This window comes from Poromitra crassiceps (assembly GCF_964638095.1).
Source record: "Poromitra crassiceps genome assembly, contig: HAP1_SCAFFOLD_492, whole genome shotgun sequence".
NCBI lineage: Eukaryota > Metazoa > Chordata > Actinopteri > Beryciformes > Melamphaidae > Poromitra > Poromitra crassiceps.
The window spans coordinates 3,047-21,283 of NW_028151916.1; the positions used below are offsets into that span (position 1 = coordinate 3,047).

General features: G+C 42.3%; 1 protein-coding gene and 1 pseudogene across 2 annotated transcripts; one reads left to right on the forward strand and one right to left on the reverse strand.

Moving 5' to 3' along the window:
* Nucleotides 1–304: 304 nt before the first annotated feature.
* On the forward strand, nucleotides 305–970 carry LOC310771272 (proteasome subunit beta type-1 pseudogene; annotated as a pseudogene). Its single transcript has one exon. The product of its transcript is annotated as a proteasome subunit beta type-1 pseudogene (transcript).
* A 13,164-nt stretch (nucleotides 971–14,134) lies between these two features.
* Nucleotides 14,135–17,903, reverse strand: LOC310771275 (cell division cycle protein 20 homolog; the record flags this gene model as incomplete). Its single annotated transcript, XM_083663925.1, has 10 exons — nucleotides 14,135–14,316; nucleotides 14,912–15,029; nucleotides 15,155–15,280; nucleotides 15,726–15,945; nucleotides 16,073–16,167; nucleotides 16,429–16,628; nucleotides 17,080–17,229; nucleotides 17,327–17,423; nucleotides 17,513–17,649; nucleotides 17,807–17,903. The coding sequence occupies 10 exons, from the start codon at nucleotides 17,901–17,903 to the stop codon at nucleotides 14,135–14,137; spliced, it is 1,422 nt and encodes a 473-aa protein (XP_083520051.1).
* Between the last annotated feature and the right edge of the window lie 334 nt (nucleotides 17,904–18,237).

Here is an 18,237-nt window from a genome sequence, read left to right on the forward strand (position 1 = left end):
ATCAGGCTATCTTGGCTCAATTGTTGAGTGTCTAAAGTGTTCTTGTTAGTGTCACCATGATCTCATCCTTGGTTTCATTTCTCCAACTGCAGGAGCAGCACAGAGGCCAAAACTAAGGCCCACCGTGGCCCGCTGAGGGAGCTCTTCCCCATTGAAGACAGGCCCACGAAGCGGCGCACCTCCCCCTGGAGGTTCACCAAGTGGAGGTTCACCAAACAGAACAGCCACCTTTTGTAAATATACCAAATTGAACACTGCTGGGCTTTTGTGAGAACAAACGCAAGTTTACGGAGATAACGGGAGGATGAAAGAATATAATTACACCGTGCCGGTAGAGCAACGGTTTTCACCATACGCTTTCAACAGAGGGACTGTCCTTGCTGTTGCCGGATAGACTTTGCCATCGTAGCCTCAGACACGCCTCTCAGTGAAGGCTATTCCATTCACAGCCGTCACTACAAGCTGACAGACACCACTGTCATTGGCTGCAGTGGTTGCCATGGTGACTCTCTGACCCTGACTAAAATCATTGAAGCCAGAGTAAAGATGTACAAACACAAACACAAACACTCCAACAACAAGATAATGACCATAGGAGCCATGTTGTCCACCATCCTGTACGGCAGGAGGTTCTTCCCCTACTATATCTAACATCATTGGAGGACTGGATGAGGAGGGCAAGGGAGCAGTGTACAGTTTTGACCCGGTGGGCTCCTACCAGAGAGACACCTACAAGGCTGGAGGATCGGCCAGTGCCATGCTTCAACCACTACTAGACAACCAGATTGGTTTGAAGAACATGGAGGGTGTGCGGCACGTTCCTCTGACTCGGGAAAAGACGACCCAGCTGGTCAAAGAAGTCTTCATCTCGGCCACAGAAAGAGATGTGAACACTGGAGACGCTCTTCGGATCTGTATCATCTCCAAGGAGGACATCAAAGAGGAGACTGTCCCACTGAGGAAGGACTGAGCAGGGAAAGACTTATTCCCTCCCTGGTTTCATTGCTTCTACTGATTTGTTGTTTCAGAAATGGGATGTTTTTAGAAATGATTCACAATCTATTGATCATTTATTTTGATTGACCAACCATTGCTCTTCCTGTCTGTCCACATTTGAAGATAGTCCACAGCCAAGTCCACAATCTCTGCTTTCTCTATTTTTGGATTCTGCAATCACTGGGTGATACAGTGAAATGCAGGAAGAATACAGAGGTATGGGGAGGAGTGATGATTGGTTGGTTCAGACCAATCAGAGTCAGTCGTCCCTCCGGCCGATCCATTGTGGCACCAACTTTCATAGGAGTTCAAGGCAGATGGGGGTATCAAAAAATGTTGATATCTCAAAAACTATAGGCTACATCACATTGCTTATATTTTGACTGAGTGTTAGCAGAAGTAGCTCAGGGTCTGATGTATAATAGTGTTAAAGTTGTGTGAACTGTCGCCGTTTTAAAATGTGTGAATTTAGTCAAAAGTACAGCCTGCTAGGGTGAGACACACTCAAGGCTGGCTCCATAGGGTCCTATTATAAAGGCTGAAAAAAGCATAAAACTTAAACTGTGAACAGTAAAAGATAAATTAAAGCTGAATTAAGGTGATGCAGTCCTAAAAGTGGTGACTCGTTTAAAGTTTAAATGGAGTGTCTAGCTTAAAGTATGAAGGAGCAGTTGGAGTTCAAAGAGGGCATGGTTTCACCATGAACTGCTGTTTCCGGCAGTTGCCCCCAGAAAAACAGCACCATTGAGAAGTGTTCACACATTTGTAATCTATGTTATTGTGTTTGATTTATTTTGTACCGTTTTATGTCTAGTAATTATTAATGCACTTTAATTTGTTATTTTGATTATAATGTAGTTGTCGCTGCTACTGTTAATTGTACTATTATTTATTATTGGGTCGTAGTGTTTTATGTTGATGATTAATGTTGGTTCCGCCTGGTGTTCGTATCCCAGGGGAACGTTGTAGGTGGAGAACAACTGACCGAGTTCCTGTTGTCAACACACATGTGAAAGCTGAGCTATTAGCCTGCTAGCCTGCTACTGCCCTTGCCCTTGCCGTTTGGCTATGTGTGATGAATAAATAAATAAACCCGACAGTAACTGTAGCCCGATTCACTGAACCCACAGCCTGAAGAGACGGGGAGCACACGTCTAAAACTTAGGGTTACACATTCAAGCCTCTCTCTTTTAATTGTCTGTGAGCTGCTAGTTAAGAAATAGCTTTCAATCATTCATAAATACATTTAGGGAAACATTTATTATTATTATTATCATCATCATTGTTATTATTATTATTATTATTATTATTATTATTATTATTATTATTATAATATACATATTTGGGGGGCAAATACCGTGGTCCAATTTCATTCAGGCAAATCACCAGACACCAACCAACCACTCAGGTGAGGTCCTTTGATAACAACAACATGGCTGCCTTCTGTAGCGTTCAGACTAGCATGTTCTGTAGAGGCAGACACCGGTGGAAAAGGGCTAAACAACTGTTCCTACAATTTGACAAGAAACCTGACAGGTAACAACACATATGTTATTTAAATCTGTGAACATAGCTTCTTCTCGTGCACATAAAGAATTGCCTGGCTCGTTATGTTAAAAGTTCAAAGGTGAGCTAATAACGTTAAGTTCGATAAGGCGAGGTAGCCTCAACGCGAAGAGTCTCGTGTTGAGGCTAAAGGCGATTTTGTTTGTTTGTTTTTATCAATCAATCACATGTAGACCTCCTTCTTCTAACGGTTTTATTGTATCACCTTTTCTAAGATAGTGGTTTTTATTTCTCCAAATAAAATTGAAAATCTTTTGATTAATTTATTTGATTAAGTTGTCAGGAATGGCTAGTGAAAAGGCTGGGTATATAAACCTAGATAGCGTTTCAATTTTAGTAATCAAGATACGTCCAAAAATTGAAAGATCCCTCTATAACCATGAATTAAGAATAGACTCACTTTTCTTAATAGTAGTCACAATATTTCAGTCTTCTCTGGCTTTACAAAGGCTAAAGGCGAGGTAGTCAAACAACGTTACCCAACGTCCATTCAGATCCCTGTCTTGTGTCCCAGCGTATGGCATACCGGTATACCAAGTAAAATAATGTGTAGCGATAAGCAAAGCAACATTATTTACATTTTTGAATGGAGTGTGGCGTGACGGTCTCTCCATACAAGAGAGAACTTAAGGGGATACCATATGTAATGATGTAACTGGTAACGTTATGACCACTGACCTAAGTTATGACATCAACTTGTATCTTTAATGGCTAAACATTAACGTTACCTGGGGAAAACTTGATCAAAATGTCAGGAACTGAGATACAGACCAAGTAGCTAGGACTTAGTCAGATAATTAATCACTGCCCCCCCCCCCCTTATTTAGACAAATTTTTAAGAAATAAACAAATAAAATAAAATCATCATATAAAAGGGAGTAAGTGGGTTCTGTTTGTTTGTTTCTCTGCCATTTTTGTCCCACATTGTGTGAGTTGTGATGATTTTGGTCAGTAATGATGTCACTGATGATGTAGTCTCGACGCCAGTCCCATGAGAGTTCTTATGCTGATGCACTACGTTACTGCATGCTGCAGAGCTCTCTCTGTTATGCGGAGCGCAGCGATTCAACATAATATTTGAGTCTGGGGAGAGACTACTGATGATGTCACAATGTCTATGACATGCGGAGTTAAGCAATTGTGCACGGGGTGATGTCACTCTAGCACACCATGATGTGATCAGTGATGGTCACTTGAGCAATTTGTGATGTCATCAGTGAGTGATGTCATCAATGATGCGAAATTGGGCAAATGTGCACAGTGCATGCCAATAGCGCAGAGCAGGCGAGGCCACGCAGCAGCCGAGATGCAGGCGACGCCGCACAGCGGCTGAGCTGCGTATGCGAGCCCGCACGAGCTGCAGGGTGGGCGAGGAATCGAGCACTGCATAGTAGGCTATATAAAATTATCTCCTTCCAACTTCTTAAATGTGAATATTTTCTGGTTTCTTTAGTGATCTGTGACAGTAAACTGAGAATCTTTCGGTTGTGGACTGTTGGTCAGGAGTCAGGACATTTAAGGAAGTCATCTCTGACTTTTAGTGGGGCAGATAAGCAAACCAATTGTGCATTTTATGACTAAAGCATGAAACTTTCAGCATATAATCTACATACCCCAAGGTTTTATTTCAGACGTGGAAACACTTTCTATCTGGTGACCTTGAGAGGTCATTGACCTCAGCATTGCATTTTTCAAGTTTTGCCCCATCACTCTCCATTATAATAATGTATATATATCTTTGCTAAAATTCCAGTTCTGTTCTAATAAAGCTAGTTATTTTCTCAGCCATCGCCTTGTGTCCATGTGTGTCAGTTTGTAGCATGATAATAATACCATTGCAGACCAGCATAGTGGGTGGGGGCAGATAAGCTTGTATATGGAAGGTATTGCGCATTTTATGAGTAAAGCATGAAACTTTCTCCAGTGTTTCTATACACCATGAAGCAGGCACAAAGGCAGTATAGAGACAACAAAATACAACAACAAAAAGGAGAGTTCTGGAGCACACTGATAATGTTCAAATTGCTTTAATAGGTGAAAGCAGACTGACATTTCAACAGCAGTCTTGGCTATGTCAATTGTGTTTTATTTTCCAAGCATGAACAAATGGGGGAAACACCCACCACACACACAAAAAAAACTGTTCAATCCTGCTTCTTTCATCTGCTTAATATTGCAAAAATTAAATCAGTCCTCTGCTAAAAATATGGAAACACTCATTCACGCCCTCATTTCCTCACGCCTTGATTACTGCAATGCCCTCTTTACATGCCTCAGCGATGCCAACTTGTCCAGGCTTCAACTGGTCCAAAATGCAGCTGCAAGGCTTTTAACCAGGACAAGCCGTAGGTCTCACATCTCCTCCATTCTGGCCTCCTTACACTGGCTGCCAGTGAGACAGAGGATTTATTTTAAAATACTTTGAATCACTTGTAAAGCTTTGCGAGGCCTAGCCCCTCGCTACATCTCTGAACTCCTGAAGCCATATAATTCAGTAAGGCCACTCAGGTCATCGGACCAAGGACTGTTAATTGTCCCCCGAACCAGACTCAGAACAAAAGGTGAGCGGGCTTTCTCGTCCATAGCGCCGACACTGTGGAATCGCCTCCCCCTAGGTATGAGATTGGCAGACTCAGTGTCCACTTTTAAATCGCTTCTTAAAACCTATTTATTTAAACAAGCTTTTTATTAATTGTAACCCACTCGCTGCTTTTTATTTTTTATTTGTTGCCTGATTGGTTTTTATTTTTGTTGTTTTATGTGCTGTTCCTGCACATGCTATTGTTGTGTTATTTACCTGTTGCAGTTTTTGCCGGTTGACGTTTTTAGCCTGCTTTTGTGTACCTGTTGGCTAAATTTTTAACGAACCTGCTATAAACCTGTTTTTATTTCTTGTATGTAAAGCACTTTGTGATCCATGGATTTGAAAAGTGCTATATAAATAAAGTATTACTTACTTACTTACAAAAACAACTCAAAAAAGTGGACTTCACACAATTTGTGTTAAATTTGACTGAACAGTGTTGTCATGTCGGCATCTCTTAACCCACACCACGATGACATTATTACCGTAAATTCCGGACTATAAGCCGTGGCTTTCCCCCCGTTTTTTGGCCTTTTTTGGCCCCTGCGGCTTATATAACGGTGCGGCTTATCTATGGATTTTTTCCAAAAAAAAAAAAAAATCTCTCTTTTTTAGCACTCTTTCTAACTATAACTCCACTTCTGTTTTAATTTCCTCTCTTGCCCTCTTTTCACCACACCGCGGACACTGTGTGCACTGTAAAAAACAACACAGGTGGTGTTGTGTTATGTTGTTTTGTTGAAATGTTAACACATTCACTGCCAGACGTTTTTTTTTTTACTGTAGTTAGCTTCTACCAGAGGGTTTTTTTGAGGATTCTGGCTCATCTTTCAAGACCCGAGGATTCTTTTCTGCTAAGATTTTGTGAACACACAATATCTCAAAAGAACTAATAGAATGTGTGCTTTCTCTGTCTAAAAGAGTTAGTTTGTAGAGTTAGTAGTTATGTAAGCATTAGCAGTTGAATACAGCATGGTTTCAGCGTCAGAAAAATTATTCAGAGATAAACGGCTTTTTGTGAAATTCGATAGAACAGTCACTTTAACCATTCATTTTTGGCATCAGTAAGAGTCAGACATCTAAACAATAGTTTTGAACAGTAATTTCCTCCATAACAGCAGGAAACCCCCCTCTGCTTCCAACTCCTCCCTCCGTGTGTGTTCTCCTCCTGCCTCCCTGGCTCTCCAGCGGGCGTGTCACAACGAAGTTGCTGCTGCCTGGCTGCTGCCTGTTTGCGCGGCCGCTGTTTGAGGAAGTCTGGGTGGACTCGCTCGTTTCGTGGAGTTTTGGTTGAGAGCTTTGATGCGATTCTGGTCATATTTATGCTGCGTGTTTCAAAGTGTGCATCCAATCTATTCTTGGAACCCCCCACCGTTGCCACCGCTGTGCATCAGCGCGAAAGTGAAAGCGTTTTCGCCATCAATTTTACAGTATGAGAACGGCTTCCTCGCGCTTTTCCCTCCAGTTTTGGGTCGCCTCTTTCTACTGTGGAGAGACATGTCGACACTCAGTGGGTCGGTAAAATAGATTATACACATTCAATACCTCCAATTCTGGTGTAGGAGACGTAAAAGGGTTAGATCAACGTCCCACCGTCAAAAAAAAAAATTTTTTTTGACGTGTTAACACGTCGTTGGCAGTCAACAGCTGGATTCTGAAAACGTGTTAACACGTCATTGGCAGTGAACGTGTTAATAAATGGGAGCTTCCTCAAACAGCCATCTCTTTCCCGACAATCCCCTCTGTGCATGAACCCTTACATATAGTAATTAAACATTAAAACACAATAAAAATAAAATAAAATAAAAAAAAACCCATTAAAACCATTAAAACACCCGCGGCTTATAGTCCGGTGCGGCTTATATATGTAAAAAACAGTCAACTTTGCAGGTGCGGCTTATACTCCGGTGCGGCTTATAGTCCGGAATTTACGGTAGTTCAGTATGATCATGTGTGTCCTTTCTAAGCCTAACAGTCTCCTGAGCATGAGCAAAGGGCAGTACACTTGAGGGCAGCCTGTTTGCACTTGCAGCGTGTAGTACACCCTTTCTTGCAGCCACATTGGATAAGTTTGCTGCTCCACCCTCTGCCGGTCTGGAGAGAGCAAAGACAGCACCATGCTTCCCACATGCTCCCTTTTATATAGATTATAATGGAGAGTGATGGGGCACAAACTTGAAAAATGCAATGCTGAGCTCAATGACCTCTCAAGGTCACCAGAGGTCAGATAGAAAGTGTTTCTACGTCTGAATTAAAACCTTTGGCTATGTAGATTATATGCTGAAAGTTTCATGCTTTAGTCATAAAATGCACAATACCTTCCATATACAAGCTTATCTGCCCCACTATTTGGGGGAAAAAAAGTGTGTCTCAGTGAACTCATATCAAAAATGATATCTATTTTACTACTTCAGCTTTTCAATGTCCTTTTGTTGAGGCTTGATGCCCTAACTGGCTGGTGTGTAGACTTTTGTTTGGGAGCTCCTTTTCTCTTTTTTTAATGATGCCTTTTTAAGCCAATGCACCCAAGTAATTAATCGTGTGCCTAAAGTGAAATTTATACCTGGGCATCAAAGCTATTGGCGGCTAAGGAGCGGCACTGCTGACATGAACAGGTCAAGTATACTGTATAATGTAGATGGTGAGATAACGGGATAGAGTGAAATCTATGACCACATATATGCATGACTACATTCTCTCCTTGGGCTAACTTAGTCATTGAAATCACACTGTCATTTTGCTGGGCACTCCCCTGGGATGCCCTCGTGAAGGTGATGTTCGAGTTTGTATGTCTAGCTGCCGACGACAAGCTCCCAAATTGAGGCCGACGTTGAAACATATTTCTCGCTTTAGTTAACACAACAAGCGCAGTATTCTAGTAGCAAGTGTTTTTACTCATACTTCTAAGAAGATCCACTCTCTCTAGCCTGAATGTGATCAGGATTGCATGTTGTCTGACAGCAGTCTGGTACAGTACTGTGGTGTCTCTTGTATGTTTCCAGGGCCACCATGGCAGAGGCGGTCCAGAACCACGTCGGGTCCTTAAACTGGGGTCACAGGGTTCAGCTCCAGAGCAAGTGAGTGACGCACACTCCATGTATTTGATTCCAGTGCTGTATGTTGTATTGACATTGAAGAGATTAGATATCAGGTTGATGTTAGTCGTTAATGAAATGACAGATACTGGCCATTAGTCCAGGTGGTTGCTCCACCCCCTCTGCTGATCCAGGGTTGTCCCTGTCTCAAAATGAGGCTGAGGTGGTCCTAGAGCCCTAGCCTGGTAAACCATCCGGTCACATGAACTCACATTCTGTTTTATTCTGCTGGACCGTTTGGCCTCCAGCCCTGGGTGGGCGCTTTCAGATTTTTTTTACAAAGGGCACTAGCTAATCAGGCACATGTCGAGTAGTTGACATCGGAACCGGCCAATCAGGAACGGCGCTGGCAAACAAAACAGTAATAGCTGCTTCCGTGGCCGTCCGCCTCGAACAGTAACATCAACGTTCGTCGAGTTTAAACAGCCATAAAATGCAGTTATCACAGAATTAGACTCAATAACAACAATCAAACAAGTACAGGAGTATGTACCAGCGGAGTTTCTCGGCGGAAAAGATGTCTTTGCCGTTCTCCCGAGTGTATCATGGGTAACTGCAACCGGGGCATTATTGACGGATGATGAAGTTGTGTGAGCTAGCTTTTCAAAAACTGTGCGTTTCTCCGTTTGCACCTATTTGATGCACTTTAGTGTTTAGACAAATTGCTCATGTTTCCACCGTTACTAGCAAACGATTTATTGCACTTATGACGACATGAATTGTCAGCATCAACTCGAGTGAAGTACAACCAGACTTTTGATCGCTCCGTTCTTTCTTAACGTGTTGCGGTAATTCCTCGGCTCAGCTGCCTTCCCTTCAGTGTGTGTAGTGTAGAGCTGCAACGATTAATCGATTAGTCAATCGACAACTATTTTGATAATCGATTAATCGTTAGTATGAGTACAATTTTAAGAGAAAAGGTCAAAATTATCTGATTCCAGCTTCTTAAATGTGAATATTTTCTGGTTTCTTTACTCCTGTATGACAGTAAACTGATATTATCTTTGAGTTGTGGACAAAACAAGACATTTGAGGGTGTCATATTAGGCTTTGGGAAACACTGATCATTTGGTCATTTGCTACCATTTCCTGACATTTTATAGACCAAACAACAACTAATCGATTAATCGAGAAAATAATCGACAGATTAATCGATTATGAAAATAATCGTTAGTTGCAGCCCTAGTGTATTGTGTGCATGTGTGTGTGCTGCCCGCCCCACCCAGCCCCTCCCCTCTCCACCCAGCCCCTCCCCTCTCTCCTCTCAGTCAGGCTTGGCTCCTCGATGGCAGCTGCTGCCTGTCTCTCGTCTGAGACAGAAGCAACACGGAAAAGAGGATCTCTTTTCTCGTTTGGAAATGGCAAAAAACACATCACATCATGTCTTACAGAGTTGACCATCATTCTCCATCATTTTCACTGAATACTTGTAATGTATTTGGCATGAAAATGAGGGTGGGGGGATATTGAATATAGGCACAACATTTCAGCTGCAATACAAAAATATTGGTATTGTTTTTCAAAAACCTTTCCAATTTTTTTTGTCTCATTTATTTATTTATTTATTTTTCCACTCATTCTCCTGGTTATGAGACATTGCTGAAGGCTGCACATGCAGCTGCATGACTGATAGGCCAGGACCACAGGTAAACAGGTGCTAACCTCTGTCTGGATATGCCCATGCTCAACTAACAATACACTGCTATGCAGTGGGAGCCTTCGCATGGTCTCGGCCTATTAGAAAATGGTTCTGGCAGAATTTCATTTCATTTTGAATAATAAGCAATTAGCCATGACAGGTCGGAACAGCTGAGAGGCATCGTTAGGAATGATTGTGAAGCAGTGGTAACGCGTCATAAAAAAAGAACACAGATGTTCAGTTCACTATTTATTTTTAATCAGCAATTAAATAATATTACCGTAGTTAAATGATATTCTTCTGGGAAGCAATATAGTTATGTTGGTATGGATATTTTTTTGTGGGCATAGATGTATGGAATGAGATTAATGAACTCGTCTGCTTTTTCTCAAGTCCCTAGATGTGTCTCTGAGAACTCAGTATCAAATTTTAAAGCTGAATTTGAAATTATGGTAGATTTATTTATTTTATTTTATTTTTTAGGTCAATGGTTCAGTATGAGCATGATACATTCACAATTAGACTATTGAAATGCAGTCTCTGCTGGCACTAATGGCTTTCCATATGGCTGTGTGTTCATCAGGTATTGATCAGGTATCAAATGGATTTCACTCTAAACTGAGGACTGGAGTTACCTATTCAATAAAGTGAAGTTTGAAAGAGTCAATGTATAACAACAAACTTGATGTCTGATGCACTGTACCAATGGTTCTCAAAGTGGATAAAGGAGTTTCAGGCATTCCTCCATGCAGCAAAATCAGCAAAGATGAATTTCTCTCTTGTTGACTCAAAAATATTCCCAATTAGAATATGTACACTACAGTATAGTGAATGACTACACTATTATAGTCATCCGTTTCATTCTCACCACTCTCTATAGCTCACTATATGTTGCTGCATCCAGAGGAGCACCCAGTGACTGTATTTACTGTATCTTGTGTTCTCCAGGGAGGTGAAGTATCTGAACATCAAAGGAAGCCTGGTGGATGAGCACACGGTTTAAGGGCTGACTACCGGTAGTCTCGCTAGCCAGCCTCCCCTCCCTTCACTCCCTTCAGGAGGACTAAGGGCTGACCAAAGCAGGGAATGAGGTGAGATGATCATTTACATAAAATGCATTTATTTATTTATTTAACCAATTAGTCCCGCTGAGATTGAAAATCAAAGATTTGCATAAATACAATGACTAAAATACAATCAAAATGGCATAAATCACTTATCAATGTTGTCACTCTGTTTGTTCCCAGTGACTTTTAACCAGTGATTTTGATTTCTGCTGTTGCTAGTTCTGTACCAAACAAACTCTGACCTTAAACCAAGACGTCCGTGTATACTTTAGTTGATTTATTTTGCATTGTATATATTCCGTATATTCTTGTACTATAACAGCCATTCTTAAAACAGACTGGAATCTTATTGGCTGAGAAAAGAAAAAAACTGGCTTGGTGGACCAGTAAGAGGATATATTTCATCTGTTCATGTTTTCCTATGTAATGTTGATTTATTGCAGAACCTTTTTTAAATGCATTACAAAAGCACTTTTTTTTTTTGTAAGTGCAAAAACACTCGTGTGAGTAAAAAAGTACCATAATAATAATAATAGTATTTTAAACGACCTTAACGTCTCGTGTCCTGATTTATAGCCTCTTAGGGTGACTGGTGCTTTTGTGTGCTGTCATTGATTCCCTTCTGGGGGGAAACTGTTGTTTGAATGTGGGGGGACGCTTGAGTCAATATGGCCGGGGGCCAAATTGGGGGTTGGGCGATGAGGAGCGGGCGGGGTGCAAAAAGTGTTCAGCAGCTCTGCACGGCACGGAGAGCCCAGTGAAGTGATGGAGAGTCCTTTAAGAGTGGGAGGGCGGAGTGTTGTCGTTAATTTCCCAAGGGCAGGGGTTCTTAAAATCTGCTGTCAAGCTCCGAGAGCAACAGTCATTAAAACTACTGATGTGCCTGTCATGTGACTGATGTCATGTGACTGATCTGCAGTGGGTCAGCGACCCTTTTAAGGCCCCAAATCACAATATTTAACAATAATTGTAGCCCATAGCTCCAAGATGCAGTTTGTCCATTATTCTGGCATGAAATCACCGTTTTAATAGCGAGTGAGTTTGACTTGATACATGAAGAGAAGACTCAAGACTTGGGTTCTGGTGACTTGGGACTTGTGCTTTGATGACTCGAAAAGGTTTTTAAAGTCTTGACTTGAGATCTTGAGTCTGTGTGTAAAATGACTCAGATTGAAAGTGATGAGATTTGTTCCAGCAGACCACTGGATTCAAATTCTGATTTCTGAATTTGTATGGAATGAGTGAAATTGAAAGTCAGATTCAGATTCAGATTCAGATTCATTTATTTAAAGAATGGGACTTTACACATTAATGAACAGTACAGCCGTACAGTAAATATGCCAAGTTGTAGCCCAAGGGCTAGTTTCCACCTGTAGTCCCATGGCAGGTTGATGTAATCATGAAAGCGAAAGAAAAATTAATAATACAACAAAGATTAAAAGTACAGAAGTACTATCATCATACAAAGTGATGATAGAAATCAAACTCATGATGTTCTTACCAAGTTTGTATCCTATTAAAACCATATTGCATTGAAAAGTCCTCAATATTTCGTTTTCTTTACAATATTAACTTGATTACTGGACTCTTGATTTGTTCTGGCTTGACTTGCTGGTCTAAAAGTATACTTGGGACTTTCTGGACTTTCTGGACAAAATCATATCTTGGACCAATGGGCTTCTTCTGTGACCCTAATGTGGACTGAACTGGGGGTCCTTGATATGAAAAAGGTGGAGAATCATTGCATTAGATTTTTCTTTTTTCTTTTTCAAAATTGCATTTTCACATCCCATCTTAGTTAAAACCATTTCACACACCCCTGTTATGTTAGGACGATAACACACGTGCATCTATCAGAACAGAAAGAAAACCAATCAAATCTATCAAATCTTATCAAATCAGATGGTTCACCAGGCTGGGGAATATTCAGCCATGTTGGAGTGGTGTGTTGTGTGTTGGGGGGGGGGGGGGGGATGTTAAAGAAAACAGCTGTCGTAAAAGTGAAGAATATGCGTTTTAGAGCAGCGAGGGAGCACATTTTTTGAGCCTGACCCAGACCTGAGAAGAGAGACGGGAGTGTATAAGGAGAGACAGGAGGAGAGAGGGATGGGAGAGACCAAGGGGCATGAGGAAGACAAGAACAAGCAGAAGAGTTGACCCAGATCTGAGAATAAAGAGATAGGAATGTAAGGAGAAATGGACAGAGTAAAAAAAGGTATGAGAGAAACATGAGGATGTGGGGAAATGGAGAGATTAACCAAGAGGAGGACCAGAGGGTAGGAAGGAAAGAAATTAATGGATGGATGGATGAATGATCTCTCAAGCTATCACCCGCTCATGGGAGAACTGTGCCCTTGTTATTTCTACATCTGACCACAAGGTGTCACTCTTTAGCCATTTCAACTGTATGTAGTTCTACCAGACTGTGGTTCTACTAAACTTTCTGCAAATCAACAATCTTAATATATTCACACTTTGGAGGGGTTCTATTTTCTTAAAAGTGCAGCATGTGTCGCATTTTTTAAACACCAACATCACTCTAGCTAATTGTGATCCCTTGGTATAACTACTGTAAAACAAATTAGACCCTGGTGGAGACAATATTATGGTCACTTCTATCTCACACCAGCCCAGGGTCAGACTCATTGACTGTACATAATGTCAGTGGTCAGACTGTTTCTCAAAGTGAAGACTACATTTCCCATAAGCCTTGTTGCAAGAGGATGTTTGCTTCTTTGGTGTCTGTCTTTAAAGTTGTGCTTGATGTTACAGGTTGGCAGTGGCAGGGTGACATCACCTGGAATCAGAGATGGTAGTTTCTATACACTGTACCACATGTCAAGTGATCATGTGAATGATGTTTACAATGCATCACAGTCATGATAGGAAGGTTTCTAATGTTCTCAGGAGACGTTACAAAGGCTTTCAGAGCTCATAATGGTTTTTGCACCATCATTACATAACATATATTACCCTTGAATACCTTAACTAACACATTCACACAGAAGGTGTTAATGAAACACGCAAGGCAAGGTATGTAGAAACATTATTTTTTAATCTAAAAACACAAAAACAGATACATTAAAACAATCAGAAAAACATTTTAAAAAAGTGCAACATAACAAAAGTATTTACATGTGACTCCCCAGCAGGGAATGATAATCCGATAGACTATATATTATATAGTCTATCGGATTATCATCCCCCGCAGTATGCTGCTCGCCCTGTCACGTCCAGTCCTGTCTGTGGCCTTCTCTACAGGGTCCCTCACAAAGCTGTTCCACAGACGAAGAGTCTCATCAGCCCCAATCGTAGCACATGTGGAGTTGTCTGGGCTCAGAGTGGCATGAAGAACTCTGTCATCGTGTCCTAAAAGAAGAGAAAGTGCATTTATTATCTTAGAACAGCAAAAGCATGAACAACAAGACTGCTTTGAAATGTTAGCTGGTGGTTCCCTTTTAAAAAGCCCCAAGTATGGGGCGTCCGGGTAGTGTAGCGGTAGACTCCCTGCCCACCAACACGAGGGTCACAGGTTCACGCCCACGTGTTACCTCCGGCTTGGTCGGGCGTTCATACACGCACGATTGGCTGTGTCTGTGGGTGGGAAGCCGGATTGGCGGTATGTGTCCTGGTCACAGCGGAAGGGGACTGGAAGGGAACTGGTGGGAATAGCGTGAGAATCTGGGGGGAGAAAATGTCTGGGCGAGTATCAGACAAGTTTTAAGATTCTCCCCCCTTCTCTCCACATTGTACTTGGCCAATTTCCCCTGCTGTCCCGGTCATTGCTCCACCCCACGAGCCGAGTCTTTTCACACGACACAGAGTTTCACCAGCGTGTGAGAGGATCACGCTATTCCCCCAGTTCCCCTCCTGTTTGACTTCAAACCTGCAACCTTCGTGATGATAGGCAGGGAATCTACTGCTGCACCACCCGGACACACCCACTGTCGTGACAAGAACTTACCTTTGAGCTCTGCAACTTTGGAGAGGGATGGGTACTTCCAGATAACAACCTTGTTGCTGTTGAGTCCATGGGTAGAAAGCAGCTCCTTGTAGTTGGGCGCAAACACCAGGGAAGAGATCTGAAAGGCAAAGACATCACATAGCTTAAGTCACAAAATAAAGAAAGTACACAGTGAATCATCGACTGACAGTAACCATCAACATCATACGAAGGGACTGGATGGGCTGAAAGTTGCACGGTTACCTGAGACTGAGTGTCAAGTGAGCTGATGCAGGAGCCACTGTTCACATTCCAGACGTGGATGTGTCGGTCACTGGTCCCACCTCCAGAAGCAAGGATGTTCCGCTGCCATGGACACCAGGCCAAAGCCTAAGACAAGATGGCAAAATAAATGAATACGATTGTCAGAATTCACAGCATGATCTGATGTACAAGTCCCACTGCCAGGGTTTAGAACCAGAGGTGCCCAAATGCTTTCCTATGAAGGGCCACAAATTCATCTGGAAGGAGGGCAGCGGGGCCAAAAATTAATACTGACGTTAAGTGAAAATGTGTTATATTTTTGTAGACTATTCTAATAAAAAAAATTTTTTTTCTCTGTTTAACAGTAATTTCATCAGTTAGATTTAGAGTTGATGGATTCCTTAGGTCTTCTAGTTTCATCTTCAAGTATCATCACTCTAGCTTTTTTTTTTTAAATGAGCCCGCCACAGCCTCTGAAAAACAATATTGTGTGTGTGTGTGTGTGTGTGTGAAAAATAGAGAGTAAAAACAACAATGTGGTTTGTTTGGTTGTCAGGGTGAAGCAGCTCACCTTGACGGCTCCTTGGTGCTGGTTCCAGCAGCGGAGCGACTGGCGGTGATTCACGCCGGGCCACACGTTCACCAGGTTGTCGGCGCCGCCGCTGGCCAGGTACTTCCCGTCAGGAGACCACTGCAGACCGCACACCTCGTCAGTGTGACCCCTCAGCGTGGAGACGTGGTGGTCCGCCACCCTCACATCATGGTGGTGGATGAGTCCTGAGCTGGAGCCACTGAGGGAGAGTGTAAAAAAAAATATATATATATATTTAAACACATTTTGCCCCCCGAGCCCCTCGTTAACTTCCTACCCTGTAGCCAGTGACAGTTATAGACACAAGTGTCGGACAGAGACTGTACCTGGTCAGAACGTGTTCATTCCAAGATAAGCAACCAACTCTCCCCACGTGGCCGGCCATGCTGCGTAGACGCTTCCGGGTCTCCACATCCCACAACTGAGGGAAGGAAAATATAAGAACAATTATTTTCTTAACCCATTGATACCTGATGCAGCATTTGCGTGTATATCCCTCATTTGTGTGCGTATCCCTTTAAGACGGCGAACCGCGTTAACTTAAGGGATACACACACAAATGCTGCATCAGGTATCAATGGGTTAATGCAGGAATAAACCAAGTTTCCAGTACATTAGAGTGCACTCTGTAATGAAGCCAAGACTCAGTGGTGTGTGTGTGTGTGTGTGTTAGCCTGCTCACCTGAACTTTGCAGTCACTGGTGCCGATGGCCAGGTAGCGAGCCTCTTTGGCCCACGACACTGAAGTGATGTAGTCCTCTCCTTCACCATCCATCTTCATGAGCTCAGTGACGTCTCCCTGACTGTGATCCCACACGTAGACACTGTCACCGAGAGCCACAGCAAGAAGGTCGCGACTGCCCCAGTCAAGTAGACTCAGATCTGGGAGAAGTGGGACCAAATGAAAGCTTGTTAAGTACAAAAGGGCTCCCCCCCAACAACCCAATATGCAAACTTTATATTTATTTATTTTATTTATTTAGAAATTTATAAAGATATGAAACTTGAGAAAAGCAATCAAATCTTGACAAGCATCCAAAACAATTAATTGCAGGGATGCAAACTCATGCAGAGTGATAAAAGGTGACATACACAAAACCACTCAGAACTAATTAATGATTTCTGAGTGGTAATATAAATCAATGAATGGCCTAATTATTATTATTATATTATTATTATTATTATTAGACCATTAATTGACTCTAATACCCATGTCACCAGGCCAACAACTAAACCCAAAAACCCAAGAAATGCATGTACATTACTAGGAATAAATCACCACTCTTTGCCACCCGCCCAGTCATAGAAATATGAAGTTAGATGAGAAACTCACAGAAATCATTCCTGAGCTCAGGGCAATCAAGGATTCGGTCAGCAGCAGTTGATATGTGTCTGGTCTTCTTGACACAAGCTGGGGCCGTGGCTTGACTGGAGAGGACTTTCACATTGTTCCGCCGATAGCCTGTAAACTTGTCCTGATAGCCTGTAAATGAGAGGAAAACGAATTATACACCGTTCACTTTCCCTGCTCGGGTCGTCATACAGTTGCACGACAGCATCAGTAATGTAAAATGCTATACCTCCTGGATCAAACAGTGGCTTCCCTTCCAGGTTCAGGATCTTCGCCTCTTCAATGTCGAACCCATTGAGTGCGACAGACCAGGCTTTCCGGTTCTCCTGCAAAAGACACATAGCCTAGTCAATAACATGCCTATAAAATACAGGCCAGACATACTGTAAACTTTAAAGTATCAAAGCAAACTGACCAGTGCTCCCATAGGATCTTTTGTGTCGACAGGATCAGCCTCCTTTGTCAGAAGGAAGTTTGCCACCTCCATTTGTTTGGGATTTCTGGTGGGAATGAAGCGGTCGCCTCCAACATTGGAACAGGTGCGTTTTTTGCCTTTACATAGGAGAAGTATTTCATTGGTTAACAGTTTTCAGAAACTTTTACTAAAAGAGATCCAACACCACAATCTGTTTGACAAGTCTGCTGAAGACTAAACATTATACTGGAAGGCATCCATACAAATTATATTTCAATCATGTGAGCAAGTTACCTGGAGTTTTCCTCCGCGTTTTGGCAGGGGACAAAACATTTGGAGGCGTTGAGTCGCTGGCCTCCTTTCGCCACCTCGCCATGTTGGTGATCCTCATGTCGTTATGCAGCAGTCTGAAAGTAGCGTAAACGTTCGCTAGCATGAGAGACGAGGAGAGCAGTTAACGCTATTTAACATGTTCATTCACATTTAGCTCAAATGTAAACAGTAAACTGGTGGGCTTAACCAGTTGACTTAAGTTTCATTTCATGAAAAATAGCAGCAGTTACATTCGTTAGTTAACCGTAAGGTTCATTAGCTAACCATACTACTCAATGTCAAATTTGCTAAACTACATTATGCTACCGTTGTGTGAAGAAGACATGGTCGTCCGTCCGCCTCGAATTGGAGCCGTCTCGCCGTCTGGCGGCGCCAGCGAGCCCTACATGCTA